The following is a 26,533-nucleotide window of genomic DNA, read 5'->3' as shown; positions in this document are numbered from 1 at the left end:
TAACTTCACTGCTTCTAAACACAATTTGTTTTACTTCACTGGCGAGTTTCTGGACCACTTCAGTGATCGCTTCCGTCCGCTGTTACGCACCTGCAGTCACTCACCACGGGATTATGCCCAGGTACCCAACAATTGACTTATTTTCGTAGGTTATCTACTAATAGTCTAGTTGCGTTAGACTCTGTCTGTGTAATAGTTTTCAAAATCAGGCCCTTCTAACGCGCCAACGAAGTTTTACTTGGACGTTTCTTTTTTCTAACGCTAGATGGCTTTTTGATAATTTGCAGCTGTCATAACAGTCAGTTTCTGTTACTTTGCACGTCTATTTAACCATTTATTGGCAGTTATTTTGTTGAAATATTTAGAAATAACTGACGATTACTATTCCTGTAACAAAGCTCACTTGTAAAATTTTCGATAATTGCTCTTTTTTTCTACTTCCGGTTTGCTCATTTTAGTCAGTAGTTCAGAAACTATTCATTCGAGGAGCAAAAAAACCACATATTCGTGATCCTCGTCAAATTTGTGGTAAAGTTCATGTTATCTTTTTTACGTGCGCGTACTTCCGGTTTCGAAAATTTTCCTGAACTATGTTCAGGAAAATTCTCGATTTTGGCCAAATTTTGGATTTCGTTTAAATCACATCTAATCGACCCCAAATTTCATGGAGATCACGAATATGTGGTTTAATTTGACGACAGCTCAATGGTTGAGGCGCTGTGGTTACTTCCGGTCTACTTCCGGAATTTTTTTTTAAAGACTAGCATGTGAGCTTTGTTCTGTGAATAGTTCTCAATATTGTTAGGTAGATTTTAAGCAATTTAAAGCGCGCCTTTAAAGTTTTGAGCAAAAAAACCAGAACAATGAACCTATATGTATTATGTGACTATTACGTTACTTTAATTGGCATGTCACTTAATAAGAATTGTTTTCTTTTTATTCAGGTAATGAGAGGAAACGTCGAGAAGATGGACACTAAAACGTCGCCGGTATCTCCAAAATGTCAGCGTGGATCATCATTTGTTGTTGGTAATATGTTTGTGTTAGTGTTAGTTAACCCGTTGTCTGCCACGCCTTTGTTTTCCCCTAGCTCCTTAGCACGGGCCGCGCTGTTCGGTCTCGTGGTTTACAAGCCGCGGGGTCGGAGAGTCGCCAAGCCCAAAATTTGCCGCAAGGCGCCTGTTTCAGGCAATGCACCATAGTTTCCCCTTTTCAGCACGGACTTGTCAGCAATGGCAAGTCCCACTTGGTCATGGATCCTTCAGACGTGGCGCGTAGATTAGTAGAGAGCAACCTACGGGTTGTATGGCGTGGCAGCCAATGGGTTAACTTAAGTGTATGTATATGTGTATGTTTGTATGTGACTGTAAAATGTGGAGGAATTGTGGGAGGAGGTGGGACAATATAACACAATTCTTTTAATAAGTTTTTTGTTCATTGTTTCTATTTTATACCAAGTTTTGTTTATGAATTGTATCAATATATTTCTCACAACTTCAAAGTCTTTCATTTTTACAAAGGTCAACCACTTTCCCATTATTTATAAGATTTTATAAAATCTACAGATACAAGTCTCTTTCGTAACTAATCCTTGAAATATCATCGTCGAACCACAAGAACATGTCCGTATGAATAAGGAAGTAGTCACCTCTAAAACATAAACAAATAATTCACAATCCAGCATACCGGTCTTGAAGAAATCCAACACCAATAGACAACTGACGCAAAGTGGACAAAATACTAGTACTTGGGCGTTTCTGTGTAATATTTAACCGATTTGGTGGTGTAATAAGCTGGAACCTCGGTGTTGTAGCTGGGAAGAGAGTAGTGCTTGGGAGCCTCGATCTTAAAGGCAAGGGCAGCATACATGGTGGTGTAGTACTCCGCTGCCTTGGTGGTGTAGTACTCCGCTGCCTTGGTGGTGTAGTACTCCGCTGCCTTGGTGGTGTAGTACTCCGCTGCCTTGGTGGTGTAGTACTCCGCTGCCTTGGTGGTGTAACTCGAGGCAGAATTATACTTTGAGGCTTCGGTGTAGTAGTTCGGGACATCATAGGTTGTGGTGTAATACTCAGTGGGCTTGGTAGTGTAGTATCCGGTTGTTGCGCACGTTGTTGTTGTGTAGTAAAACGGCGGCGTTGCGGTTTGGTATCAACCATACCCACGAAACATCGGTACACCAGTGGTCGACCCAACCATCAAGGATACAACAACCAACAGCAGCACGACGCCATAGTTAACTAGACGGAACATAATTTGAACATTAATTTTCAATAATAACCGACATATTAACAAACAAAAAAAAATAAAGTGAAAACTGATACAAAACTCTATGTAAAAATTAAATAAAATTTACCAGTTGGTTGCGAACTGGTATTACGTTGGAGAATGCAGTTGGTGACAAATAGTGTACAGCAGTTGATGCGGTTCCGTGTCAGAGATGCTCACTCAACTGATTTTTATGGCCTTTTCTCTCTCCTTTTATACTACTTTTTCTCACCCTGACCCCTCTCTTAAGCCTTGCGGCTATTTTACCTGCTTGATAATGAAGCAAACACTTCCCGTTCTCACCCAACCTCTACACCACCGCATTGACAGTTTTACGTAATGATCTCCGTGACCTTCGAAAGTGAACGACATACAAACTGGCCTTTCCTTCTGCAGGTTGACGTTGCTGGGGGTGGGTCTGCAACAAACAATATCAAAATTAATACCAAATGGATTTTGCTTAAAAAAATGGAATCACGATGTAGTACTAGGGCTCTTTGGTGATGCAGCTCGGGCAGCATAAATTGTAGTCTTGGTGGTGTAGTATTTAAGGACAACAACCAACAGCAGCACAACGCCATAATTGACTAGACAATAAATAATTTGAACATTAATATGCAATAATAACTGACAAAAAACAATAGAAATTAATATAATACATAAACACAAGTAACAGAATATTTACTCATGATTGCGATTTAGTGACAAATAGTGCACAGCAGTTGTTGCCGTGTCGGAGATGCTGCCCCAACTGATTTCTTAGATCTTTTCTCTCTCCTTTTATACGACTTTTTCTCACCCTGACCCATCTCTTAAGCCTTACGGCTATTGTACCTACTTGATAATGATGTAACACGTGTCGTCCTCACCCAACCTCTCCTCCGTGACCTTCGAGCGTGAAGGAAATGAAAACTAGCCTTTCCTTCTTTAGGTTGACGTTGCTGGGGATGGGTCTACAAAAACCAATATCAAAATGAATACCAAATGGCTGAGCTTTGAGGCTATTGTACCTGCTTGATAATGATGCAACACGTCCAATTAATTCTCACCCAAACTCTACAACACCGCATTGACAGTAATACTCGTTATGTTTCCCGCGACCTTCAAGCGTGAAGGACATGCAAACTTGCCGGCCCGTCTGTAGGTTGAACTCTACAATGGTAATTGAAAAATAATTAATAAACACTGCATCAGTTGGAACATGTTGAAAATATACAGTACCTCTGCATACAAAGGGATCAACACACATATGTCGAAAGAATCCTCTTGGTGAGGTGTAGGCTAGGATTGGTCTTTAGACATGGGAACTACCCTCAAAACAATCCATCCAGCAACGACTGGAAAACCATGTTTTGTCAGAAAGGTTTTCTACTTAATTATGCATGACCATCTTAAATATCACACACAGTAATAAAAATAAATGTTAATCAAAATAACTACCTTGCAAATAGAATTTCCTTAGTTTTGTAAGACACGGCTTGAAATGGACAATTTCATCTCTATTGTCACAAGCACCCATGACACACGAAACCTTAAGTTGAAGATATTACCTGAAGATATTGAGTCAAGAATGAAATGAGAATATAAATAGTGTGTAATCTATTAAACCATTTAAAGTTTAACTAACCCAACCTTAAGAATAAAGACCAAAAAATATTGACCAAAAATACATATGAAGTAAACTCTTCTTTACACTTTACAGCCATCCAAGTTCTTTTTCAAGTTGGTCGCAAAGTGTTTTGGTAAAAATGAAACACCAGACAGACAGATACTCTAATCATAGCCTACTTTATTATAGGAAGCCCAAAGGAAGGATATCTCTCGCGTGTTGGAAAAGTGAAGCCTACTTTGCTCACCTTTCCTCCGATTTCGCATCTTCCAAGTGGACCCAGGGGGGCCATCTGGTGAGCGAAATAATGACACGCCCTCCGAAATTTCGAATGTTATGGTTTGGGGGAACCCTGTAATTTATGAACGCACCATTAATATGTTGCCGTGAGGGATTTCATGACAATGTTACATGGAACGGTGGACATTATTGTTTAGTGAATGGCCCTTCGTAGCCATTTAACAATCATATCGATAGAAACGTAAACAAATCCGTGTTTTCAAATATCGCCACTAGACGATAAATTGGCTCCCGTGGGTCCACTTAGGGCGGAGCCAAATAAGAGGAAGGGAACCCAAATTGGCTTCCAAAAAAAGCCCAAACCGTTGGGCTTCCTATAATAAAGTAGGCTATGCTCTAATAGTGCTATCATAGAACAATCCAAGAAAAATATAACAATTACCAAATCACTGAGATAAGAATTCCATTCCATCAGCACCAGCAATCCAGGCGGCGACCATTTTGAATATTTTGGACTGAAATTGAGGGGGAGTGGGCAAGGTTGCATGAATTTGAACAAGGTGGATCAGAAAAAAAGAGAAGAGTTAACTTAAAAGAACAGAAAAGAAACAAATGAATTTATACGAAAATAACATGTAAAATACATCCATTTCATCGAAATATCATGAGAAATGTTTTTCTCTCACAGTTGGACCATAGATAAAGACCACTGGTTGATGCTGTGCTATCCTTTTAGCCCTATCCCTACTGACCCCGAGTTCTTGGAGTGCTTGTAGTGCCTCTAGCGGACAAAGTACTGTACTGCACCGAGGCTACGAAGGGTTTTGCAGACGAAGATTGTTTCCCTTCTGTCTTGGTAAAATTCTTTGCTGGCGTTTAATAGTTTTAGGTAATTTTGCCTTAACATTTTTTATTAAGAAGTCAAATTGTATTTAATTTTGACGTTTGCCAATTGAAAAAGCAGAGAAATCAATTAAATCATTGCAATTGAATAGAATTAAGCAGAGTGTAGAGATGAAAACGTACACTAGAGGGCAGGACAAGTAGTCCAAGATTGGAGAAATCGGAGGAAGGGTAGCAAGAATATTGGCGACAGTTGGCCATGTTAATTCTCTTATGGAGAGCTTCAACCAGTGGTCTTTATCTGTGGTTGGACAAACGAAATACCAGCAGACGAATTAAGTTGAATTAAAACAATTCAAGAGTGCCACCTTGCGATAAATCAGAAAATTTGCGCAAGTAATAATTGCCAAAACCAGATTGAAATGTACGAAATGTAGCACTAAGCAAATTCTTTTTTTCAAAAATAAATTGGTGGCCCTGAAAAGGGCCGTTTATTTAAGGACGGGAGAAGTTTAAGCCTTGGCGGGTTTGTCGGTCTTCTTGGGCAAGAGAACAGCCTGGATGTTGGGCAAAACACCACCCTGAGCGATGGTGACACCGGAGAGAAGTTTGTTCAACTCTTCGTCGTTGCGGATGGCCAATTGCAAGTGACGAGGGATGATGCGGGTCTTCTTGTTGTCACGGGCGGCGTTACCGGCCAACTCGAGGACCTCAGCGGCCAAGTACTCCATGACGGCAGCCAAGTAGACGGGGGCACCGGCACCGACGCGCTCAGCGTACGATCCTTTGCGGAGCATTCGGTGGATACGACCGACGGGGAATTGAAGTCCGGCTCTGCTGGAACGGGTCTTTGACTTTCCCTTGACTTTGCCTCCTTTGCCACGGCCAGACATGGTTGAGGTGTAGAGTAAGTGAACGTGGTTCCTAAAATCAAGGAACGAAATGGTAAAGTTTGAAAAAGATGTTGAGGCTTATATAGTCACCAGGATCGGATTGAGATCATTTTAAACCAATCGGAAGGGCAGCTGTAAAACATATTCCCGCCATTATTTCGTGTAACACAAGGAAGATTGTGTTTACTACCAGAAGCTCCTCCTCCTTCTGCGCTGGAACACGGAACAATTGGAACATCTGCTGGCTACTCGATTGGTCCTCGAGTCGGAAGAATTTGCTTCTGTCAGGTAAAGAGGGTGAACAAGATATGAAATAAATACCCTCGTCAGACAAACAACCGTCACTGGTATTTGCCTAGTAATCTCAGATTTACCCCAAGTCTCAGAATGCCCCCCAAGGTTAGCGGAAAAGCTGCGAAGAAGGCCGGCAAGGCCCAGAAGAACATCGCCAAGGGAGACAAGAAGAAGAAGCGCAAGAGGAAGGAGAGCTACGCCATTTACATCTACAAAGTCTTGAAGCAGGTCCACCCCGACACTGGCATCTCCTCCAAAGCCATGACCATCATGAACAGCTTCGTCAACGACATTTTCGAGCGTATCGCTGGAGAGTCGTCCCGTCTCGCCCACTACAACAAGCGGTCGACCATCACTAGCCGGGAAATCCAGACGGCCGTCCGTCTGCTCTTGCCCGGTGAGTTGGCCAAGCACGCCGTGTCTGAAGGCACCAAGGCAGTGACCAAGTACACCAGCACCAAGTAGATTGTTCCTCTTGGTCTCTCTACCTACAAACCAAACGGCCCTTTTCAGGGCCACCAAAATATTCAAGAAATGAAAACAATTAACTGCTTTTGACACTTTTGTCTAATGGAGTCCAAAACTTGACCCAACTTGTGTGACGGAACGTAACGCTTTGTATCTAGACATAGTACGCTCTTCTGCTGTATTTCAAGTTTGGCAGATTCGACACAATGCGTTGAATAGACAGAAAACGGATCGCGAAATTGGTCTCCCCGTAGCAATAACGTAACTTTTATATACTAAGCAAATCGAATTTCTTGTTCAATATGACGGAAAGTTATTAAATGTTTCAAATTCAGTTTTTTATTCAATTAAAAGTAGAAATTGAAAGAAAGCGATGAAAAATCAACATATCTAGACAGTTTTGATCTATGCCACAGCGTTTTCATTTCATTCAAATGGTGATTCAGATGAAGATCAACCGAAGTGACGAAATAAGTTTTCAGTAGCTAAAAACAACTCCAGAAATGTACGAAAATTAAAGTAGGAAATATCTAAAAATTATACTCCGTAAAATCTAAGAAGCATCTCGTATTTTCCGATTCATGTCGGCTAAAAACAGTGAATTACGTTTCATGCCAGCTTTATATCTAGAAAAATATTTGTTATCATGCACGAACACTTAGTTAATAGTTAATAATTATTGCTCCAACGCCTGTATCAAATCGGATTGTTTGTTTTTCTTGTTAATAGAAAGTCGACTTTAAGAATATGGTTTAAGTGGTTGAGAAATCTTTTTCTTTAAGTAAATGGTGGCCCTGAAAAGGGCCGATTGGATTGAAAGATCAGAGTTTGAAAATCAAGATCAGATTTAACCGCCGAAACCGTACAGAGTGCGGCCCTGGCGTTTCAATGCGTAGACGACGTCCATGGCCGTCACCGTCTTCCTCTTGGCGTGTTCAGTGTAGGTGACGGCGTCACGAATCACGTTCTCAAGGAACACCTTCAACACACCGCGGGTCTCCTCGTAGATGAGACCAGAGATTCGCTTGACACCACCACGACGGGCAAGACGACGGATGGCCGGCTTGGTGATTCCCTGGATGTTGTCACGCAAAACTTTGCGATGACGTTTGGCGCCTCCCTTGCCGAGTCCTTTTCCTCCTTTGCCGCGACCAGTCATTTTTTCAAATGAGTTTCAGAGAAAGTACAAGAACAAACTGAATGTCGAATGTTTCCACCAGGGCCGCTTTATATACCAATCGATCCGGTGGGAAATCCATCCGCATTGGTTGAGCTCAACAGCCACCCCAACTCAGGTCAACAAAGCCTAAGCTTTGTATTCCTCAACTTCCCTCCCATTTTACCCAACAACCAATTGCTGAAAAAGAGATCCCATACATTCCCCAACGCCTCCCTGGACCCCTATATAAACCCATCATCCCTCCACTGTTTCCTTATCTCAACTTTCAGTCGTTCGACATGGCCCGTACCAAGCAGACCGCTCGTAAATCCACCGGTGGCAAGGCGCCCCGCAAACAGTTGGCCACCAAAGCTGCTCGCAAAAGTGCCCCGGCCACTGGAGGAGTCAAGAAACCCCATCGTTATCGTCCCGGCACCGTCGCCCTTCGTGAGATCCGTCGCTACCAAAAGTCGACCGAGCTTTTGATCCGCAAGTTGCCATTCCAGCGCTTGGTCAGAGAAATCGCCCAGGATTTCAAGACCGACTTGCGTTTCCAGAGCTCGGCAGTCATGGCCCTTCAGGAGGCCAGCGAGGCCTACTTGGTGGGTCTTTTCGAAGACACCAACTTGTGCGCCATCCACGCCAAGCGAGTCACCATCATGCCAAAAGACATCCAGCTCGCTCGCCGTATTCGTGGTGAACGTGCTTAAGCGACCTATTCCATTTTGACTAACCAATCGGCCCTTTTCAGGGCCACCATTTACTAAAGAAAAAGATTACCAACCACCCATGATTTTCATTACAATATTCTTGTAAATCTTTCTTGACGTCACAGACTGATGTCAATGAAAAGGACTGGCCTACAATAAAGAATACTCTTTCTTATCGCTAACTACTGGTTCCATCTGAATGTCCTTCCTTTTCGATAATTTCAATGTGCAAAGGAAAACTGCTAATTTTAGGTAAACAAGAGGAGACATTGAAACATTATGCATTTGGAACTTCGCCAAAATAAGTTATCACAAACCATGTAAACAGTATAGACTACAAATTAGTATCATGGGAAAACTGAAAACTTTTGGACCAACCTGGTTTGCAAATAAGATCTGGCAGTGGTTTTATTCTTGTGATCCTCAGCACTTATCTTTCAATCCTAACACTTCATTTTTAAAATTCACAACCACATTCCAAATCCATAATTACTTGTTTCATCTAAGACACAAATAAGAACAGCATTTTAAACAAGAACACAGACGACAATCATATGCAAATGACGAGCTAAACAAAACAAGCCACCTAGTGGCCAAAATGTTGAGCTCATCCAACATTTTGACGGCGCGACCTTTCAAAAACCTATTTGTAGAAGCCAATTGCTCTCTCCGCTTTTACGAAAGGAAGCAAAGGAAAAGAAATGGATGTAAGAGAGATTAGATTTGAGGGATTGAGAGACTTATCCTTTACAACATATTTTTGCATCCGATAATTGATTTCAGTTCTGATTTCTTTGATTTTCTTTTCCTTTGGCTTTCTAATGGCGAAAAAAGTGAAAGGATCACCCTTCTTTCGTCTTTGAGTCAAATCATGTTTCTATGCTGAGTATCTCCAGTCCGTACTTGCAGTTGAGTTTCGTAGTCACCCATTTTGGGTTCTTTCCCATTGGAAGTCAGCGGTCTGTGAAAAGACTCTCAATGGGCTCCAAAGAAACTACCGGCAGAACAAATCACGTCTTCGGACGTCATCTCTTTTTTCCAACAAATTTCTCATACCTAATTTCGCTCTTCTTCTTTTGATGAAAATGGAATAATATTTCCCCTCCTTTTTTGTAATACTCCCATTGTGTATACTTGTATACATATATAAACTGAATTTTTCTCTTCCGATATACGGTCCATTACTAAACCATATACTGTACGAGTTCTCTTTTTTCGTCTCACTTCTAAACTCGCTTCCCGATCTACTAGACGCTCTGTTTATACAAATGACGTCCATCGTAAAGATCGTAAGTTTGTAACCCACAAAATCCCGTTGTCTTTGCTAGTTGGTCTCACGCTCCGAAATTGTGTCGGTAGTTCGTACGATTAAAGCTTTAAACTCTATTGATATACTCTAAAAACCCTTTGACTATTTCAATAAAATTTCTTGTTTAACAAATCAAATTAATTTTATCCTCAATGACATTGAGATTCAAGTCAATATTAACATGAGTCAATGTTGACTATGTGAAGTGTGATTACGTCATTGCCATAACCGTCATCTTCTCCTCTATTATAACGTAATTAAATTACGTTAAATTACGGTAATTTCAATTTTGAATATAATAAAAAGTATTAATAAATGTTGTAATGAAATTAGTAGTGAAGACCTGAGTGGAAAACGCCAACTAATTGGACGATAGGTGGGGCAGCTTCGTTTGGGATAGAATCTTTATCGGGAGATTGTATTTGTATTCCTCCCGCGACCACAAGGTGTGCTGCTTCCGCCTTCCAGCTGTCAACTAATTCATTCTGTCGTCTGCTGTTGCAACTGTTTGCAGTTATTTGAGACTTCCGAGTTTTTTTCCAAGATTTTCTTGTTTATTCCATCAAGTTAAAGATGAACCAAAACAGCTGTAAGCCAATTAATTTTTTTCCCCACTTGATGCATTGATGCATCACTTAAAAATTTCCATTGAAAAATTTAACAGTAATTGGAGCGAATTTAAGAAGAACACTGATGTTGTCCCCTGGTCAACAAGAAATCCCTCCCAAAGTTACACAAGGAGCAAACCGAACTGAAATGGAACTAGGTGTGAGTGAAAAGGAGAAAACCGATCAAGCTTTCATGAAAGTGTCATTTGAAAGGTACATCTCCCAAATCCTTTCCTCAACAGAGCTGGAAGCTCACGAAGAAAGATTGAAGAAGATAAATGAAGAAGCTCGTAATCTTTCCAAAGATGAATGGATGTATCCTTCAATTGAGAAGCTTCTTGGAAATTGGAGTCAATGATTAAAATCTGAACAACTTTATTTTTTCACCTACATAATACAATTAAACTTCCTTGTGATCAACAATCAATGTATACTCAATTTTTGGACTTGGTACTCTAACATTTTCACCCAACATTCTTGCATCGATTTGTAACCCTTGAACAAGACTGTAAGCACCTGGCCTTGAAACTGCTATAGTCAAGTGAACTGCTTCAGGTGTATCTTTCAAACAAACATCTCCTTGAACACGACCTATCCAAAGTAGGGGAGAAGCAGCTTCAGGCATGTACAACTGAGAAGCACGTGGGGGTTTCCTGGGGAAAAAATCACTTGGTTGGGGTGAATAAAAATTTGTTAATGTCATTATAAATTTTACCCTGTATTGAAGTTGGCTGAATAATGAACATCGACTTGTTGCTGACTGCAATTGTGAAGATACAAAGTTACTGGTATAACACACAACCTATTAGAAAAATATGCAATGATAATGAAGTGATGAAATTCAAAAAATAATTGAAACACTTGTTTTTAAAGAACTAGGCCTACTATGTAGACCCAACTTACTTCTGTTGGTCAAAATCATGAAACACTTTTGTTGAATACTCCATGGAGTAGGAAACCAACTGCTGATGTGATTTCAAACTGGTTTCTGGCAAACTTGAGCTAAAAAGAAAAAAGACAGTTATAAGGAAACAGTTACTCAGCAGCATAAATTTAAAGTTAATTGAACAGTTCTAACCTTGCTATATCTTGGGAATTCCAACCAAAGTAATGTTGCCCTTCTATGAGTAAAGTACCAAATCCATCTTCAGAAGCTTGCGTAGCCTAGTCAAGAAGAAAACAAATTAGATCGTTGATTTAACTCAAAATGTTGTACAGTATAATATTTTACCGTCCAGCACACAACCAGAGTTGTGTCGGGTGTAGTTTTCTGAAATTCTTTAACGAATGATCGGTATGGGTCGAGTTGGAAATCGACAGCTCGTCCATGGCTTGGTAATTTTAGCACAACACTCTCGTTGTATTCTCTCTTTTCAGTTCCTCGGATGGCCAATAGCACCCCAATGAGGCTTTCTTGTGGATGAAGTACTCCGTCTAAACAAGACACAAAACACGTTGTTATTTGCTTTAAACAAGTTCAGTAATTATAGCACCTGGAATTGTTGACTGATCAGAACGCAAATGCCATCGATTGCTAAGAAGAGCCACCTGCGAAACTTCAATACCACTTAGTGATGTGTCATCCGCCTGAAATATATCCCAATATTATTTTCTGAAGTATCAATTGTTTCGTGAAATTTAATTGAATTACGTCTCTGAGGTTCCGAACTTGGAGTTGAACGGCCAATGTTTCAGTGCGATCCTCCCCACTCGGAACTCTTTGAACCCAGGCACCGAGGCTCAATGATGAAGAGACAAAGATTTTCGAACAGTGGCGAAGTAGACGATATCTTTACAAACAAATTGTAAGTCAATTATTTCTCATCAATCCAATTTTAATTTCCAATTACCTGGCTTTTATGGCGGGATTAGTAGAGAAAAACATGAGATCCAATGATGTTAACCCAACGTTTTCGGTGCCTTTCAACCACATTTTAATTGATTTTTGAGTGGGATCCCAACGGTAGAGTGCAATTTGATCATTTCGAACATTTTTGCTCTCAATGCGGGGAAGGTCGAAAGCGAGGTGTAAGGGATCGTTGGAAGCGATAATTATATTGGCAACGGGTACACTAGGGCAAATGTTGGAGAGTTCGACCACCACTGGGCGAATTTCTCCGCTAAATAGAAATTCTGGTAAGGAGTGGAACAGCACTTGCAATTTAGGCATGCGTGGCCCGACTTGGATCGAGAGTCTTTTGTCAGAAGCATATACTTTGCCATGACGTTCCTGTTGGGTCGCATTTAACCTCGGGCCCTGCAAGCTAAACATTACTCGCCCTAAAGCAAAATTTCAGTTTAAATTTGACGAAAATTAACCAACATAAAACACTAGTAAACTTACCTGACACTGACGACACTAATCCAACTACTGCTGCCGAAGGCTCTACATTGACTGGGCGAAGGTCAAAAGCGACTCCTTCAATGGTCAGCATTCCCTCTGCTTTGGGTTTCACGTTCAAAACAACCTAATTTTTACCGCAAAACTTAATATTAGCATTGCTGCAATTGAGCTGCAAACAGAAACAAATTAAACCTTATGTGAAGAAGAAGGATTCAGTACAATCCTTGGTAAAATGTAAGTGGTAACCAATGGATTGTTGTTTGTCATGAGTAGATTTGATAGGTTGCCGTCCGCTCCAGAGAAGTTCCACACTAGACGAATGTCACATAATAGGACAGGAATGCGCAAGGGGTTGGTCAAAGGTAATTCTAAACTAATGAGGTCTAAAAAAACCATGAAATATAAATTAGAATTTATCTTCTAAAACCGAAAAATTAATTTCTTTTACCATCACAATACGTTTGTGGATGAGCCGTATTGTTGGTCGTATTAGAAAATAGAAGATTGGTAGGCCGGAACATGGCATGAGTTGTGCCAAAGGCCGACTGCACCAGTTTCTCTTCCATATTGGCCCACCTATACAACACAACCATTCCATTATTGATGATTATTTTAAAAATAGTTAGGTGACAAACGTACTTTGCGTGATGAACTTCGTCGTCGTTGAAGGTGACATGAGAGGCCTCAGACACGGGCGGACAAATGTTTTCCGTGGGATCTTTCGTGTCAACTAATACTCTGATCTGGTTGCTATCGATCACAGGCAGGGGTAACACTGGAAGTGAAGTTGACGTTTTGATTTCGTTTTCTCGGTGTTTATTTAACAACTGTTTTGGGTTAAAAAAATTTATGAAATATCATATTGCAAAAAAATTAATTAAAAACCAGTTACCTGGTGAACGTGAATGAATTCATTTAAATAGGCGGTTTGCTGAGCGGCAGTCTGCAAAGAATCTGGCTTTAAAAGAGCACCCAACGCATGACAAGCTGCTTCAATCTGTTGTCGATTTAAGCATTGTCGCCCTACTGTGTAGTGTATGTGATCTTCAGCTAAGCTCCAACCATGCCCTTTATACACCTGGAACAAATTTGACTATGAGGAAAATCTGGGAAGATAAGCGGCTTAAAGGACATACTTGCAAGGCGAGTTGATAAGCTCGAGAAGCGTGGCGCTTTTGCCCCGACTTGCCAAACCGATGACCAGCCAGAATCATGTGGAAGGCGTATTTGCGGATGAGGGGCACCATGTTCGGCTTGGCGGCATCTAAAAATTAAGACCAAAATTGGTTTATTTATTCTTTTAAAGTTTCAATCTTCCGACATTTAAATTACCGCCAGATGACGAATTTGGTTTGACGGCAGATCGAAGAAAACAAAGGGCAGCTTGTTCTAGAAGGACGGCGCTTCGCAAATCGGCGTCTTCACTGGTAAGTCGAATTAGTTGTAGAGCGGCGTCACTGTATTGATTCGTCGCTTTAAGGCACTCGGATGCCAACACGGCACAGCGCGTGGCCCAATACGGCATCCTGTAAATGGGAAACGTGCACTAAAGTTTGGCTGAACGGCATGACTCGTATGATTAAAACGGACTTGCAAGTTTGCAGATACGTGGTCAACGCTTTGTCGAAGTAGTGGAACGGGATGGTACGATTATGACCATTCTGCAGGAAGACGGAGAGTGAAGCCATCTCCATGGCTCCAGCATAGTGCAGCCAAGCTTGATCAGCTTCAAAGTCCTTTTTGGCAGAATGATAGGAATGATAGGCCAATTCATAGTGACCTAGAAGAAATGCTAAATCGCCTAAGCGTCGAAACTGTAGCTGGACAGACTCGGGATGATAGCTGTCGAAAACTCAGTAAAAATTAAAGTCCACTCTAAAAATTAAGTTGAATTAATATGCTTACCTCACGGCAACAGTCTGAGTTGTTTGGAGACCACCGGGTCGGCTACTACCGAACCAACGTTTGGTGGCACTTAGCAACGATCGATGAGTACTTTTTCGAGCTGAAGCCTAAAAAGTCGAAGAAGGAAAGAAATGTAAAATATTCTTTACTTGAAAAAGAAAAAAAAATGACAAACACAAACTTACGGATTCATTAAGCAATCGCATTTGTCGTTCCATGTGAGGAAGTAAACTCTTTAGGCAAAAATCGTTAACTAAACCCTGAATGCGATCCAAATCTTCTGTTGTAAGGCATCCGCCGTGAAGTTCACTTTCCACAATACTAGGAGCTAGAATTAGTCCTGTACCATCCGCTTCATCAACAGAGAGCCCACCGGTCGTCATTCCCAGCCCAGCATTAAGAGGATCATCTTTGATCTGTTGTATCGATCAAATAAAAAATTACAACACGAAATCAAAGAATGTGGAATCAATAAGACAATAAATACCTCAACGGCGCTTCTCTGGCTGAGATTGTTTTTCATATTCGTGCCGTCATCTCGAGTCAGGGATGAGAGAGCTGATGTCGACGGCGATGGAGCTAAGATTGAATTGATATTGATTTCCTGCATAGCCTCCTGCAGAGCATCCATTATCGGCATTTTAGGTAGGGATCCCAATGATTGCGAATTTGTTCCTTCTACCACTTTCCCTGGCAGTTCCATTTCCCCAGCATCTGCTCCATCCACGACTGTCTCTCCCTCAATTGAAGCGTCCGACTGAAAAATTAAAAAAATCAAGTTAACACCATTCAATTGTACCAAGATTATGTTACCTTTTTCCAAATGGAGCGCTTGTAACAAGATTTAAATGTAACGAAATTTAAGCGGAAAACCATAGGGGAAAGTTTAATTTACCTTGCTGGCTTTTCGTGGTAGAAATCGAAGCCAAGGATCGGGTGCTGGTAGTCCTGGTTCAATCATTGATCCTTTTTTGGGTTTGGAGTTGATTACTAGTAGATGACATCCGTGGGATCCATAAGCGTTTCTCATAGTTTGTAACAATTCTTCTGCCCTGAATGTATTGGAATATTATTTTTAGAGTATACTGAAATAAATAAGATGTTTCTCATTTACTTTGAAGTTTCGCCATCACACGCGTCATGGACAAGAACATGGTAACGCAAAGACAACATATTGAACCATCTAGGCCCATCAACTGTTCCATTGCTTGACTGGAAGTTAAAAAAAAAATTGTAAGAATTTAATGTCCAAAAAAAATCAGGAGTTTACAATACCATCAACTGGGTAAGCTGGTCATTAAGTTGCTGAAATTGTTCCATTGGATTAGGGTGGGAAGATGAAACAACTAGTAATGTGGCCAAGTAATGACGAGCAAAATCATGGTCAGTCATTTCTAAACAGCTCCATAGAGTCTCTCTCCATGAATCATACCAGGGTGTGTGAGGATTGATTTCAATTGAATCTGCGTCTGGAATTAAACAAATAGTTATACAATTTACAAATCTAAAGGATGATTGATATTACCCCCAATAACAATAACTTTGTTTTCATTGACAGAAAAACTGGTCACAGCTTCAGACAGCAAACGCCTTGCCAAAATGGTAGAGGCGGGTCTCCATGAGATGTCACGAACACTCAGCCTGAAGTGAGTGACTGAGTGCAACGCCTGGTTAACATCTCTTATTTGACCTGCGAGTTATACATTTATTTGAAGGCTTTAAGACACTGGCACCAGGATATGTGTTTTACCTTCTACAGACAGTCGGCTAAACGGCTGCAGAAGTTCGACGAAAGTGAGTCGATTTTTGCTACAGACCACATCGACATCAGGAGACGAAAGAACAGCTATAGCTGGACAAAATGCTTGTTGAATCACTTCTGACGCACTAGGGCCCCCAACTGTGTTGATCGGCATCATCATTTTCCGTAGTTAAATCAAATCAGCATTTCATTCGTGAAAATCAGACATCAGCTGTCATTTTTTTGTTACAAGCAGAAGTAAACTGAAAGCCACCTAGTATCGAAATTCGGAACACCCTTAATTAAATTCATGAATAATTTGCTAACATTAGTACTTTGTGCTCTGTAAAATGATTATCTTTTTATAAATGAAAAACGGTTTGACTTATTCTAATCTTTTTTGAGATATATAAAATAATTTGAAATAGTCTTTAATGCGGCTTGTGCCGTCAGATGGCCACACCCACTGCTGTCACATGACAAACCAAATCAGCTGACGCTAGTAAGGAAGTGTTCTCTTCACAAACCTCTGTCACTCTGTCAGCTATAACACTTCTCAAATTCTAGACTTCTAGTTTAACGATATTTCTGGTTTTTGTTTGAAACTACCTTCAAATCAGCAAAATGGCACTCACCGATAGCGATGTTCAAAAACAGGTAAGAGTTTTTTAATAAAATAAAACGTCGATCTCGGAACACCAATTTTAACAATCTAAATGAATTTAACAGATCAAACAAATGATGGGCTTCATTGAGCAAGAAGCTAATGAAAAAGTCGAAGAAATCGACGCCAAGGCCGAAGAAGAATTCAATATCGAAAAGGGTCGTTTGGTCCAGCAGCAGCGTCTTAAGATTATGGAATTCTATGAAAGGAAGGAGAAGCAGGTCGAACTACAAAAGAAAATGTAAGGGACTTGAGAAGAGTTAAATTGGAATATTTTTTTACAAATGTTCTTGTTTTTCTCCAGTCAATCATCCAACTTGCTGAATCAGGCACGATTGAAGGTCCTGCAAGCTCAACAGCAGCACATTCAAAATCTTTTGTCTGAGGCTCGAACAAGGCTGGGAAAATCTAGTTCTGATCGTGCCAACTACACCCGAGTTGTTTGTGATTTGATTATTCAAGCTTTGTTCCAGGTATAACTATTGTATTCAAGTGTTGAGAAAATCTTTTGTCATCATCACTTTTGTCTAGATTATGGAGCCTAACGTGACTATCCGCTGCCGTGAAATTGACTTGGAACTAGTAGAAAGCGTACTGCCCGAGGCCATTGCAAAATACACTGAGGCTATGCACAAACCATGCCACATCAACATTGCTAAAGATAACTTTCTTCCAGCTGACACGTAAGATTTTAACTCGAGTTCATTTTTTAAAAAGGAAATGAAACTTCATTGTATTTTCTAATTAAATTTTCAGATGCGGTGGAGTTGAGCTGTGTGCATTCCACGGACGTATTCGAGTCAACAACACTCTCGAAAATCGCTTGGAGATGATTGCCGGTCAAATGCTGCCCGAGATGCGTACCAAGCTGTTCAATGCAAATCCCAACCGCAAATTCTTCGATTAATTTACCCATATAGGAAGTTGTTTTTTTTCCTTTTTCTCTTTCACAATTTTTTCCTTCGTGCGGGCGGTAGAACATGATGCTCTATATCCGTGCCGTCGAATCAGTAGTAAATTTGTCTTGTCTTTCTATCTGTGCATGCACCATTCATCCATTTGAAATAGGGGAGCCCAAAAAAAGACAAAAAAATTATTATTATACCGGAAAAACTAACAACATTCCTCCTGTTTGTCTAGATGTTTATCGTGGTTGTTTTGGTTAATACATTGTATATTAGCGACACATTTTTTACTAAATAATTCTGGAGAAACAAAAATCGTATCCGGAGTTAATCCATTTCTTTCAAGGCCCCAGGGAGCAGCCGACGAGAAATCAAGTCTGGGCAGACCTCAGGCACGTGCACTGCTGTTTTTCTATTGGTGGGCCTCTTGTTCCCCCATCCTCAAAATTCAAATGCAGACTGAAACGTCCGCAAAAAGATTACTGAGAAATGTTAACATTTTTGGTCACACTCAGTCATCATCCAGACACGTGCTGCGTGTTCCGTGTCGAATTTTATTTAAAGGCTATTATTTAGCTGCTATTTTAGTCAATCAAAATGGAAATGGGTTTAGTTTCTTTAGGTTCCTCTGTCAGTGGTAAATCGGTTTCATTTGCTGACATGTCACAAGTAAGTAAAGATAATTAATTATCACACCGTTTGAAAATTTAAAAATATGTTCATCCAAAATTAACAGGAATCTGAGGATGATGAAGTCCACAGGGTACCATCTACTGGTCGTGGGATCTTGAAGAAATCGTCACCAAAGAGAACCGGAATCCAATTTCCTGTTAAAAAATTGAAATTCAGAATGCTTTCTGATTACTCGATCGACATCTGCAAAGATGCACCGGTTTATATGGCAGCTGTTCTCGAATATTTAGTCACTGAAGTTATTTCATTTGCTGGGGAAGCTGCCAATGCTCGAATGTCTAAAATCAAACCACGTCACTTGCAGATTGTTTTTCAAAACAACGAAGAATTACGCGAACTTATGACTGGCGAGGACAGATCAATAGGTAAACATATCTAAAAAGTAACTGCTGTAAAAATCTAAAATTATATTTGATCTACAGCATCCATGCTTGATGAACCGAGCAGCAGTGATTAGCTGGAAAACGTACAACAAGGCCACGAGATGAGAGCAACTTGCAAAGATTTTATTAAATTTTATAATACTGCAAACAGCTATTCCATTCGTTGGCATACATTTTATTTGTATTGTTTTAAAAATAGAAGCTGTATCGGTTTCAAACGAATTGTTGCTCAACATGCAACGTGGCATTTTGCAGTATTATTTTTTTTTTTTTACGAAAAAATTAAGTTGATTAAGCGTAGAATTTGAAAAAAGTACCGACGACGAGCAAATTTTGTATGTCGGGTTTCTATTTCTTAGATTTTAGTTGGATCGAATGACACGATATCAAAGCCAACTGGTTTTCATCAGTATACTCTATCAAGCCGACACAAAAAAATCTGATTGGTTCCATTAGAGTATAGCAACCGAAAGATGATTGGTCTGTCAACATGGTTTTTTCCACATGAAAAGCATATTTGCTTTCATTTCCACCGCTCCGGAAATAGTCTCATCTATACCAATTCGATCCCTATACTCTTTGGTTACTTTTTTATCGTCAAAAGTGGTAATTTTTTTCATTCAAAATTATAAACAAGAAATGGCTAACGAGAACATTAGATGTAGAAATTGGAGAAAAATTTGTCCCATTTAATGTCCTGTGAAACAAAAACATTAAATTAATCAAACAACAGAAAAGCAAAGACCATTAGAAGTTTGAATATTAACAGCCTGACTGCCTGAGGATTGATTGCAATAAAAGCTAATGCAGAGGGACCATGTGATCAAACGCTGCTGGTTTATAGGGTTGCATAACTGTACTAATGTTACATTAGTACAGTTAATGGAACATTAGTAATGTTTCTCTATAAGAATTCCCGTAATGGAACTTGTTTGCTAAAATGTTTAAAACTTTCTTTCATTTTCTCTTATCGAATTTTTCAACCATTTTTAGTAGTGCGGGGCTTTGTGGACGGGGCGGCGATCTGCTCTTATTTAAGCGTCTGCGGTTTTTGCTGCTGTGGCCACAAGCAGGAAATCCAACTGGCGTGCAGCTACCACGCCCTTTCTCGCTCTAACGGGCAACCAGCATTCTCGCCAGTACGCTAGAAGACTGTTTAGCCGAGATTTATGCATTCATCTCACAGACAGTGAACAGATCAATTTGTTGCTTTCCAATCAAGACAAAGCGAATAGGTAAAACAAATTAATTTTCACACCAAGCTTCACCCAATTCTAATCAGTTTTTTAAATTTAATTTTTTAGAAAAGATGTCGACAACACTGAAAACTTACAGTTATTGAAATTTTACCGAAACTGATTTGATCGCCAAGTGAATATAAAAGAAAATGTCGGAATTACAACGAGCGCCCACTTTACCACCTCGACTTAATCGGCGGTTATCTCAGACGGACTTTAGTAATAGTGCACCTGTTGCAGCAGCAGCCGCTGGCGAGACGTGCTTGCGTCTCATCAGCGATGCCGAGTGGTACTGGAAGAATATCAGCCGCGAAGAAATCGACGATCTGATGAAGGACACGCCCGATGGAACGTTTCTGGTCCGCGATTCCTCCTCCAAAGCCGGCGAGTACACCCTGACACTCCGCAAAGGCGGATGCAACAAATTGGTCAAGATCTGCTGCAATCGACACGGTCGTTACGGATTTTCAGAGCCCTACAATTTCCATTCCGTGCCGGAACTCATCAACTTTTATCGATCCGTCTCCCTGGCCCAGTACAATCCGACATTAAATGTCAAATTACTTTATCCAGTTTCACGCTTCCAGAATGTAAGTAGATGCAAATATTTAAGTCGATTACGTCATCTAATCTGTTTCCTTATGTAGCAGGCGGAAGAAGCGGAATCGGGCAACGACGTGGAGAAAATGCGGAAGCGACTGGAAGATGCCCATAACGAATATTTGAAACGCTCCCAGCAGTACGACCAATACCACAACGATTATTCCCAATGCTCGCAAGAAATCCAGTTCAAGAAACAAGCTTCGGACGCCTTCAACGAAGCTGTCGTCATGTTCGAGGAGCAACTGCGATTGCACGAAAAGTTCGAGCGCGAGGCTCACCGCCACGAAGTCCACAGTCTCAAGGAGAACTACCAGCTGCTCAAGTTCCAGATGGGCAATTTGAAACAGACCAGCCAAGAGTTGCAGAATCAATTGCGGGTCCAAACGGTCCTCAGCCGCAATTTAGATCGGGAGATGAACGCCCTGAAACCCGAATTGCATCAGCTCTGCAAAACTAGGGATCTCCTTCAGATGAAGTTCTTGGCGATGATACAGGTTTATTTGCAGCAGCATCCATCCAGCGTACACGCCGACAGCCAATATTGGCTCCTACCTGATTACACCCGGCCGGATGCCGAGCGCTTTCTCACCGGCAAAGCCGACGGGACGTTCCTGATCCGCCGCAGCGCCGGAAGCGCTCCTTTTGCTCTCTCGATCGCTTGTTCCAATGTTAAGAAAACACCCGTCGGACACATTCTGATCCATCGATCGGAGCGAGGATTCGGTTTCACCGAGCCTTACCTTCTATTCCCCACGCTGAACGATTTGGTCGTCTACTACGCCGGCCACTCGCTGGAGGAACTCAATCCACTCATAACTACTACCTTGGCTCATCCGTTGCACGGGCCTCAACCTCCTGAAGGCAATCATTCAACCCCTGTCAGCCCAGCTGCTGCTGTAGTTGCCACCACTGCCGAAGGATATTTATCTTTTTAAATGGAAATAATGGTCAATATCGAACTGAAAAGTATTTCTTGTTCCAAAATTCTTTTCCTTTTTTATCTGTCCTCAATCATCACTCATTGTACTGCTCTCGTTATTCAATAAATTATTGCAAATGTTAAAAGCAAAGTTGATTATTTATTCTTATGGAGAAGAAGTATTATATAACTGACGTTTTCTTTAAATTGTTACCGGTATCCAAGCTCTTTGTCATTGGCCTGAATAAGGTTGGGTGATCTTTGAGTCAAAAAGCAATTTTGATGTAATGTATCAAGAAAAATTGGGGAAATAGGGCGTGTTTACTTTTACCTCACGACGAAAAAGAAGAATTCCCTTTCAATTCTTCAAAAACCACCGAATGACCTATATCTTTGGCAACAAAAATTACTGCATTCGAGTGCAATCAAACATGGAAACATTTCTGATCCTTTCACTTATTCCACGGATATATAAAAGCCTGACTCGTACTGAGTCAAAAGTATCAGTTGCCCAACTCATCAACCAAATTTCAACATGAAACTGGTGAGAAAAAAATAACTAATAAAATCCTAACTTTTTAAAGTGCTGAATCTTCCCATATTAAGCAATATACCGAATAAGGATTAACTAATAAGACTGAGATTTTATCGACTTAGTTCGTTATCGCCGCTGTCTTGGCTGTCACTGCTGCCACCAGCTACCCTTCCAACTACGCTCCTTCCAGCTACAAGGATAACAAGTACGCCGGAATCACCATCGTGAGCCAATCCGATGAGCGCAACCTTGACGGCAGCAGCAAGTGGAGGTAAACTTTTCATTTTCAATCTCTCACGATTGATAAATTAATTAAGTAGTTACACAAATTCTAATCAAATCTCAAATTGGGCATGTTGCAGCTACGCCGGATCCGACTACACCACCCGTGAAGAGTCCCAGGTCCAGAAGAAGATGCAAGGCGCTTCTTACGATTCTTACGGAAAGGCCACTTACGAGGATGTTATGGGCAACACCAACAAGGGATCTTCTTACTGGGTTTCTCCCGAAGGCGAGAAAGTTACTTTGACCTGGTCCGCTGATGAGGCCGGTTTCCAGCCAAAGGGCGACCACTTGCCAGTTCATGTCCCATTCAACGGCAAGGGTTACAAGATTTACTAAATTTAAATTATTGGCGGTTTATTTAAAAAAAGGAAAAAAAAATACAATTTATTTTGCTAACTGATCATAGCTAGAATTTTTTTGTTTGAAATTTCTGGTGGGTCGATTTCTGGTTATAATTAGCCATTAGTCATCAGATCGACCAGATCAATAACATATCACCAGATCGGCGCCGACGTTCGGTGTGCTTATTTCGGATCGATTCGCGAGCCCTTGCTATTTTGAAATGTTTCCGTCATTTCCTTTATACGTTGGCCAACACTTTGAACACCACACTATAGATTTCTTCATCATAAATGAAGAGGCGAGAATAACTTTCCATCCAAAACAGTTTCCTGTTTTCCACCATAAATGTTGCTGCTGCTGATGAAATTTTAGATCCCCATGTAAGGATGTGCCACTTGATCAGCGAAAGTGAGACATTCTATTCTGGCGCTCTGATATTGAGACGAAAAAGAGATATCTCCATCTCATCCTGCCACTTTTATATTTTTACCACATTGCATCAATCTCGTCATATAATCTAATTATCTCTCCGTCTCTCCTTTTTGGCGCAAAACAATTTATATCGTCTGATAAGATATCAAACGGCGTTGACGTTTCTCAGCAAAGGAATATCACGTAAGATTGGCAAGAAGCGTACACTGCGCACGCAAATTCGTTATATTATCGCCACACCTTGTTATCTTATCGAAGAATATAAATGACATCTGTCAAACACCATGTCATTCAAATTCTGCTAAATTGGGGTGCATGTACAGTCGAGTTGGAAATTATACCTGACGCGATTTTTTCCCAAATGTTTTTATAGTAGAATCTATCCCATCCATATGTCAATGAATCACTTGCTCAACCCTTAAAGAGTCACTGACATATTCAAACCACATGCGATTTGAAAATGTTGATAAGAATTATTTTTTAAAGAAATAGTACTCCAGAAAATGTAACATGACAGGCCCCCCTCCCTGTTGTTGTGTTGTTCTTGATTGATGTCGAGTATGTTTGATTTTTATTCTCAGCTAGACCACCAGAGGAAATTTAATTAAACGATATATACGTATTATGGTTGGATGGTTGAAAAGATCAGGTTTCCATGCCATAAAAAGAAATCGCGACGCAGACTACAAGAAATAGACTCGTGTATTTTACTGCCGCTTTTTTTTCTCCTAGATATAACCTGTTCTTGCTGTCACAACAAGGAAATGCAAATATCGGCTCGGCATATATAAAAGGTGGTCTTCTGTGTCTGTGGATTTTCATTCCTCTTCTTCAGAAGTTCAACCAACCGCTCGAAATCGGCACAAAAGTTCAGTCGTCGGCAGCCGTTTCTGAATCAAAATGAAGCTATTCGTAAGTTTTATTCAAATTGTTTTTTATAATTACATTTTCTAAAATGTAGAAATTTTTCTTTGCTATATTTATTATCAGTGTACAGTTGTGTTCGCCTCGTTGATCTGTATCGTTTCCTCCATTGGACCGACCAGATGGAGTTACGCCTCCGTACATCAACTTCCTTATTTTAATGCACCGACATCACTGGGACCCGTGCAGGATGTGGCATTTCATCCGGAGAGTCGCGTACCCCAGAAGGCCGACCAAGACACCATGTTGGTTCTAGGCTCTCATGTGAGATGTCTAAAGGAATTGCAAGGTATTAAACAATAACATTTAATATAAAGGTAAAAGAAGCAAGTGATAAAAATTGTCGAATTGGTCTCTACAGCACTGAAGGAGCGATTGGATGGAACTACGGATTGTACCGCTTCTGATTTAAAGAAAGAATTCTTAGGTAAAATAATCAGTCAACTATTCCTCTAAGCGGTAATAAAGCGTAAATATTTTTTAAATAGAAATTTCAAAGCGGCTAGCGGAAACAAATACAATTGTGCTGAATTTGAAGAAGGAAATGACAGGTAAGATTTGAAATTTGGAAAAGAAAATATTGGATTTAAAAGAATTGCATTTTATTCATTTGCAGAAATGTCACGACATTCGACGGAAACTGCGCAACGGTTAGCTGAAACGAATGCCGATGTTTTGAATTTGAAAAAGACGTTAAATGGTAATTTTACACGCAAAGATATTTTGAGAATCTGAAAGATAGCAACATTCTTTGTATCTTTTTTGCATAGCATCTGTGGTTGAGCTAACGGCGACTAAGAATAACTTGATGGATATGACAGCAGCTTTTGCCGACCTTGAAAAGGAGTCAGAAAGTAGAATTTTAATATGAGATTGTTTAAAAAAATTTTGGAAAATAATGTTTTTGTGGTGTGTAGGAAATTCGGACGGTTTAGAACAAGCAAATGCGAAAATGGAGGTCTTAAAAACTGAATTGAAAAGTAAAGTATTTTCTTCTTTTTAGACAATTAGTTAACAACAAATCAAATATTTTTTTTGGCAGAGACTACGACGGATCTGGCGGCCTTAAAATTAATTACAGCTAATGCAACGACATCTCTTGCAAGTGTTAATGCGAATTTTATTGGTGCGTATTGTCTTAATCAAACATTCCATTTGCAAAATTTTAATTCAATGTCTTTTAATTCACAGCGATTCAACAAGATTTGAATGTCATCAAGGCTGATGTTATTGCTTTAAAAGGTAACTTAGTTATTTCTAAATTTAAAAAAAAAAAAAAAAACGGTATTTGAATTACATTTTGTTTAGCAACAAGTTCGAGTGACAAACCCTCATCCATCGGAAAAATTCCGGCTTCCTGTGCCGACTTACGACAGTTAGGAAACGGAAAAAGTGGATTGTATAATATAAAATCCGACAAAAAGATCAAGATTGCGTATTGCGATTTTACCAAGCCGTCTACCGATTCAGGCAAATTCGATTCCCATTAATTATCACCAACATAATAATATTATAAAATTATCAATCGCAGGTTTCCAAAATTCAATTGGATCCTTAGACGTGAAATCCTCGACTACTTCCTTTTACGTTCAACTGGGCAAGGATTTTAGCGAAGCCAGATCTCCGATTCCATTCGTCAAGGAGTTACTAAACGTGGGAGGAGCCTACAATGGAACGAGTCGAAAATTCACGGCACCCGTCACGGGAAAATATTTTTTCACCTTAACTGGAGTAGTGGCTTTCCCGGCAACCGTGTCTGATAATTCTTATTTGCAATTGGCTCTGTACAAGAACGGTGGCGAAATTGGGCGGGCTTTTTCTGACGAGATGAGTGACATTCGCAAACACGGCACCATTTCTTTGCAGTCAACACTCGATTTGACCAAAGGTGATCAAATATGGCCAATGATTTCCTTTATCGCACCGAGCGTTTATTTGGTTGGCCATGGCTATACTCATTATTCTGGTTTCTTGCTCGACGAGGATTTTATGTGATAGTCTTTAAAATAAGGTTTTGGATTGGGCGGGGCATTACAAACTGGGTGTATTTGGAATACAAAATGTGACTCTAAATTGAATTAAATTAAACTTTTTGACATTGATGAGTAGCATCAGTTATCTCAGCTTATGATATGAAAAAGGAAAATTTTATAATTATTATATTTTTGTAATCGAAGATCTAAGCGGATCTAAAAAACAGATTTGATAAAAAGAATTAAGAA

General features: G+C 40.2%; 11 protein-coding genes and 1 long non-coding RNA gene across 19 annotated transcripts; 8 read left to right on the top strand and 4 right to left on the bottom strand.

The window, feature by feature from the left end:
* Positions 1 to 1,900: 1,900 nt before the first annotated feature.
* Positions 1,901 to 4,704, bottom strand: LOC124205273. Of its 5 annotated transcripts, none has more exons than XR_006879262.1 (8): positions 4,557 to 4,704; positions 3,706 to 3,815; positions 3,487 to 3,636; positions 3,276 to 3,417; positions 3,104 to 3,218; positions 2,754 to 2,852; positions 2,354 to 2,683; positions 1,901 to 2,237 (listed from the first exon to the last, which is right to left on the bottom strand). It is a non-coding gene; the product is annotated as an uncharacterized LOC124205273 (long non-coding RNA). The 5 variants fall into 5 exon arrangements; XR_006879260.1 differs by having other exon boundaries at positions 3,487 to 3,633; XR_006879261.1 differs by having other exon boundaries at positions 3,487 to 3,602.
* A 724-nt stretch (positions 4,705 to 5,428) lies between these two features.
* LOC124205249 (histone H2A-like) lies at positions 5,429 to 6,072 on the bottom strand. Its single transcript, XM_046602637.1, has 2 exons — positions 5,941 to 6,072; positions 5,429 to 5,881 (listed from the first exon to the last, which is right to left on the bottom strand). The coding sequence occupies exons 1-2, from the start codon at positions 5,991 to 5,993 to the stop codon at positions 5,470 to 5,472; spliced, it is 465 nt and encodes a 154-aa protein (XP_046458593.1). The 5' UTR covers positions 5,994 to 6,072; the 3' UTR covers positions 5,429 to 5,469.
* A 100-nt stretch (positions 6,073 to 6,172) lies between these two features.
* LOC124205263 (histone H2B.3) lies at positions 6,173 to 6,632 on the top strand. Its single transcript, XM_046602652.1, has one exon. The coding sequence runs from the start codon at positions 6,238 to 6,240 to the stop codon at positions 6,607 to 6,609; it is 372 nt and encodes a 123-aa protein (XP_046458608.1). The 5' UTR covers positions 6,173 to 6,237; the 3' UTR covers positions 6,610 to 6,632.
* A 776-nt stretch (positions 6,633 to 7,408) lies between these two features.
* LOC124205269 (histone H4) lies at positions 7,409 to 7,806 on the bottom strand. The gene has a single exon (XM_046602657.1). It carries the CDS (start codon positions 7,769 to 7,771, stop codon positions 7,460 to 7,462), a length of 312 nt encoding a protein of 103 aa, XP_046458613.1. The 5' UTR covers positions 7,772 to 7,806; the 3' UTR covers positions 7,409 to 7,459.
* A 223-nt stretch (positions 7,807 to 8,029) lies between these two features.
* LOC124205255 (histone H3) lies at positions 8,030 to 8,557 on the top strand. The gene has a single exon (XM_046602643.1). It carries the CDS (start codon positions 8,071 to 8,073, stop codon positions 8,479 to 8,481), a length of 411 nt encoding a protein of 136 aa, XP_046458599.1. The 5' UTR covers positions 8,030 to 8,070; the 3' UTR covers positions 8,482 to 8,557.
* A 1,702-nt stretch (positions 8,558 to 10,259) lies between these two features.
* Positions 10,260 to 10,821, top strand: LOC124205264. Its single transcript, XM_046602653.1, has 2 exons — positions 10,260 to 10,379; positions 10,455 to 10,821. Exons 1-2 carry the CDS (start codon positions 10,364 to 10,366, stop codon positions 10,754 to 10,756), a joined length of 318 nt encoding a protein of 105 aa, XP_046458609.1. The 5' UTR covers positions 10,260 to 10,363; the 3' UTR covers positions 10,757 to 10,821.
* LOC124205238 (trafficking protein particle complex subunit 8-like) lies at positions 10,757 to 16,662 on the bottom strand. Of its 2 annotated transcripts, none has more exons than XM_046602620.1 (24): positions 16,398 to 16,662; positions 16,173 to 16,337; positions 15,923 to 16,116; positions 15,762 to 15,859; positions 15,543 to 15,699; positions 15,135 to 15,404; positions 14,833 to 15,063; positions 14,648 to 14,754; positions 14,333 to 14,584; positions 14,075 to 14,268; positions 13,879 to 14,006; positions 13,635 to 13,820; positions 13,382 to 13,569; positions 13,191 to 13,318; positions 12,935 to 13,125; positions 12,743 to 12,866; positions 12,249 to 12,678; positions 12,050 to 12,188; positions 11,892 to 11,985; positions 11,630 to 11,832; positions 11,477 to 11,562; positions 11,302 to 11,400; positions 11,114 to 11,200; positions 10,757 to 11,051 (listed from the first exon to the last, which is right to left on the bottom strand). In XM_046602620.1, the coding sequence occupies exons 1-24, from the start codon at positions 16,567 to 16,569 to the stop codon at positions 10,799 to 10,801; spliced, it is 4,176 nt and encodes a 1,391-aa protein (XP_046458576.1). In that variant the 5' UTR covers positions 16,570 to 16,662; the 3' UTR covers positions 10,757 to 10,798. The 2 variants fall into 2 exon arrangements, with proteins under 2 accessions (XP_046458576.1, XP_046458577.1); XM_046602621.1 differs by having other exon boundaries at positions 15,923 to 16,110; positions 16,398 to 16,650.
* A 202-nt stretch (positions 16,663 to 16,864) lies between these two features.
* LOC124205248 (V-type proton ATPase subunit E-like) lies at positions 16,865 to 18,238 on the top strand. Its single transcript, XM_046602636.1, has 5 exons — positions 16,865 to 17,045; positions 17,118 to 17,293; positions 17,357 to 17,525; positions 17,584 to 17,735; positions 17,809 to 18,238. The coding sequence occupies exons 1-5, from the start codon at positions 17,013 to 17,015 to the stop codon at positions 17,957 to 17,959; spliced, it is 681 nt and encodes a 226-aa protein (XP_046458592.1). The 5' UTR covers positions 16,865 to 17,012; the 3' UTR covers positions 17,960 to 18,238.
* Positions 18,239 to 18,417: 179 nt separating this feature from the next.
* On the top strand, positions 18,418 to 19,255 carry LOC124205252 (histone H2A-beta, sperm-like). The gene is made up of 3 exons (XM_046602639.1): positions 18,418 to 18,626; positions 18,694 to 19,015; positions 19,073 to 19,255. The coding sequence occupies exons 1-3, from the start codon at positions 18,555 to 18,557 to the stop codon at positions 19,105 to 19,107; spliced, it is 429 nt and encodes a 142-aa protein (XP_046458595.1). The 5' UTR covers positions 18,418 to 18,554; the 3' UTR covers positions 19,108 to 19,255.
* Positions 19,256 to 20,069: 814 nt separating this feature from the next.
* LOC124205246 (phosphatidylinositol 3-kinase regulatory subunit gamma-like) lies at positions 20,070 to 21,939 on the top strand. Of its 2 annotated transcripts, none has more exons than XM_046602634.1 (3): positions 20,070 to 20,268; positions 20,338 to 20,861; positions 20,922 to 21,939. In XM_046602634.1, exons 2-3 carry the CDS (start codon positions 20,421 to 20,423, stop codon positions 21,807 to 21,809), a joined length of 1,329 nt encoding a protein of 442 aa, XP_046458590.1. In that variant the 5' UTR covers positions 20,070 to 20,268; positions 20,338 to 20,420; the 3' UTR covers positions 21,810 to 21,939. The 2 variants fall into 2 exon arrangements, with proteins under 2 accessions (XP_046458590.1, XP_046458589.1); XM_046602633.1 differs by having other exon boundaries at positions 20,081 to 20,268; positions 20,919 to 21,939.
* A 310-nt stretch (positions 21,940 to 22,249) lies between these two features.
* Positions 22,250 to 23,013, top strand: LOC124205253 (endocuticle structural glycoprotein SgAbd-3-like). The gene is made up of 3 exons (XM_046602640.1): positions 22,250 to 22,337; positions 22,451 to 22,599; positions 22,691 to 23,013. Exons 1-3 carry the CDS (start codon positions 22,329 to 22,331, stop codon positions 22,947 to 22,949), a joined length of 417 nt encoding a protein of 138 aa, XP_046458596.1. The 5' UTR covers positions 22,250 to 22,328; the 3' UTR covers positions 22,950 to 23,013.
* Positions 23,014 to 24,201: 1,188 nt separating this feature from the next.
* Positions 24,202 to 26,389, top strand: LOC124205245. Of its 2 annotated transcripts, none has more exons than XM_046602632.1 (11): positions 24,202 to 24,299; positions 24,378 to 24,600; positions 24,673 to 24,738; positions 24,800 to 24,862; positions 24,928 to 25,011; positions 25,082 to 25,165; positions 25,229 to 25,291; positions 25,354 to 25,437; positions 25,503 to 25,553; positions 25,620 to 25,776; positions 25,838 to 26,389. In XM_046602632.1, exons 1-11 carry the CDS (start codon positions 24,288 to 24,290, stop codon positions 26,304 to 26,306), a joined length of 1,356 nt encoding a protein of 451 aa, XP_046458588.1. In that variant the 5' UTR covers positions 24,202 to 24,287; the 3' UTR covers positions 26,307 to 26,389. The 2 variants fall into 2 exon arrangements, with proteins under 2 accessions (XP_046458588.1, XP_046458587.1); XM_046602631.1 differs by having other exon boundaries at positions 25,620 to 25,781; positions 25,843 to 26,389.
* The last annotated feature ends 144 nt before the right edge of the window (positions 26,390 to 26,533 follow it).

Source organism: Daphnia pulex, chromosome 10 (genome assembly GCF_021134715.1).
Source record: "Daphnia pulex isolate KAP4 chromosome 10, ASM2113471v1".
NCBI classification, from domain to species: domain Eukaryota; kingdom Metazoa; phylum Arthropoda; class Branchiopoda; order Diplostraca; family Daphniidae; genus Daphnia; species Daphnia pulex.
Note: the sequence above shows the minus strand (reverse complement) of the source record. Positions and strands in the feature narration are given on the sequence as shown.

What these genes read in the sequence shown, in the direction of transcription:
- LOC124205249 (XM_046602637.1), bottom strand. Translation starts at nt 5,993, where the DNA reads ATGTTTTACAGCTGCCCTTCCGATTGGTTTAAAATGATCTCAATCCGA. An exon ending in ATGATCTCAATCCGATCCTG is followed by an intron (nt 5,882 to 5,940) that starts GTGACTATATAA and finishes CCTTGATTTTAG; the next exon opens with GAACCACGTTCACTTACTCT.
- LOC124205263 (XM_046602652.1), top strand. Translation starts at nt 6,238, where the DNA reads ATGCCCCCCAAGGTTAGCGGAAAAGCTGCGAAGAAGGCCGGCAAGGCC.
- LOC124205269 (XM_046602657.1), bottom strand. Translation starts at nt 7,771, where the DNA reads ATGACTGGTCGCGGCAAAGGAGGAAAAGGACTCGGCAAGGGAGGCGCC.
- LOC124205255 (XM_046602643.1), top strand. Translation starts at nt 8,071, where the DNA reads ATGGCCCGTACCAAGCAGACCGCTCGTAAATCCACCGGTGGCAAGGCG.
- LOC124205238 (XM_046602620.1), bottom strand. Translation starts at nt 16,569, where the DNA reads ATGATGATGCCGATCAACACAGTTGGGGGCCCTAGTGCGTCAGAAGTG. An exon ending in CTCTGGTTGTGTGCTGGACG is followed by an intron (nt 11,563 to 11,629) that starts GTAAAATATTAT and finishes CTTCTTGACTAG; the next exon opens with GCTACGCAAGCTTCTGAAGA. An exon ending in TCAGCCAACTTCAATACAGG is followed by an intron (nt 11,052 to 11,113) that starts GTAAAATTTATA and finishes TTTTTTCCCCAG; the next exon opens with GAAACCCCCACGTGCTTCTC.
- LOC124205248 (XM_046602636.1), top strand. Translation starts at nt 17,013, where the DNA reads ATGGCACTCACCGATAGCGATGTTCAAAAACAG. An exon ending in ATAGCGATGTTCAAAAACAG is followed by an intron (nt 17,046 to 17,117) that starts GTAAGAGTTTTT and finishes TGAATTTAACAG; the next exon opens with ATCAAACAAATGATGGGCTT. An exon ending in TTATTCAAGCTTTGTTCCAG is followed by an intron (nt 17,526 to 17,583) that starts GTATAACTATTG and finishes ACTTTTGTCTAG; the next exon opens with ATTATGGAGCCTAACGTGAC.
- LOC124205252 (XM_046602639.1), top strand. Translation starts at nt 18,555, where the DNA reads ATGGAAATGGGTTTAGTTTCTTTAGGTTCCTCTGTCAGTGGTAAATCG. An exon ending in CATTTGCTGACATGTCACAA is followed by an intron (nt 18,627 to 18,693) that starts GTAAGTAAAGAT and finishes CAAAATTAACAG; the next exon opens with GAATCTGAGGATGATGAAGT. An exon ending in TGGCGAGGACAGATCAATAG is followed by an intron (nt 19,016 to 19,072) that starts GTAAACATATCT and finishes TTTGATCTACAG; the next exon opens with CATCCATGCTTGATGAACCG.
- LOC124205246 (XM_046602633.1), top strand. Translation starts at nt 20,421, where the DNA reads ATGTCGGAATTACAACGAGCGCCCACTTTACCACCTCGACTTAATCGG. An exon ending in CAGTTTCACGCTTCCAGAAT is followed by an intron (nt 20,862 to 20,918) that starts GTAAGTAGATGC and finishes TTCCTTATGTAG; the next exon opens with CAGGCGGAAGAAGCGGAATC.
- LOC124205253 (XM_046602640.1), top strand. An exon ending in GACGGCAGCAGCAAGTGGAG is followed by an intron (nt 22,600 to 22,690) that starts GTAAACTTTTCA and finishes GGCATGTTGCAG; the next exon opens with CTACGCCGGATCCGACTACA.
- LOC124205245 (XM_046602632.1), top strand. An exon ending in TTTGAAAAAGACGTTAAATG is followed by an intron (nt 25,012 to 25,081) that starts GTAATTTTACAC and finishes TTTTTTGCATAG; the next exon opens with CATCTGTGGTTGAGCTAACG. An exon ending in CCTTGAAAAGGAGTCAGAAA is followed by an intron (nt 25,166 to 25,228) that starts GTAGAATTTTAA and finishes TGTGGTGTGTAG; the next exon opens with GAAATTCGGACGGTTTAGAA.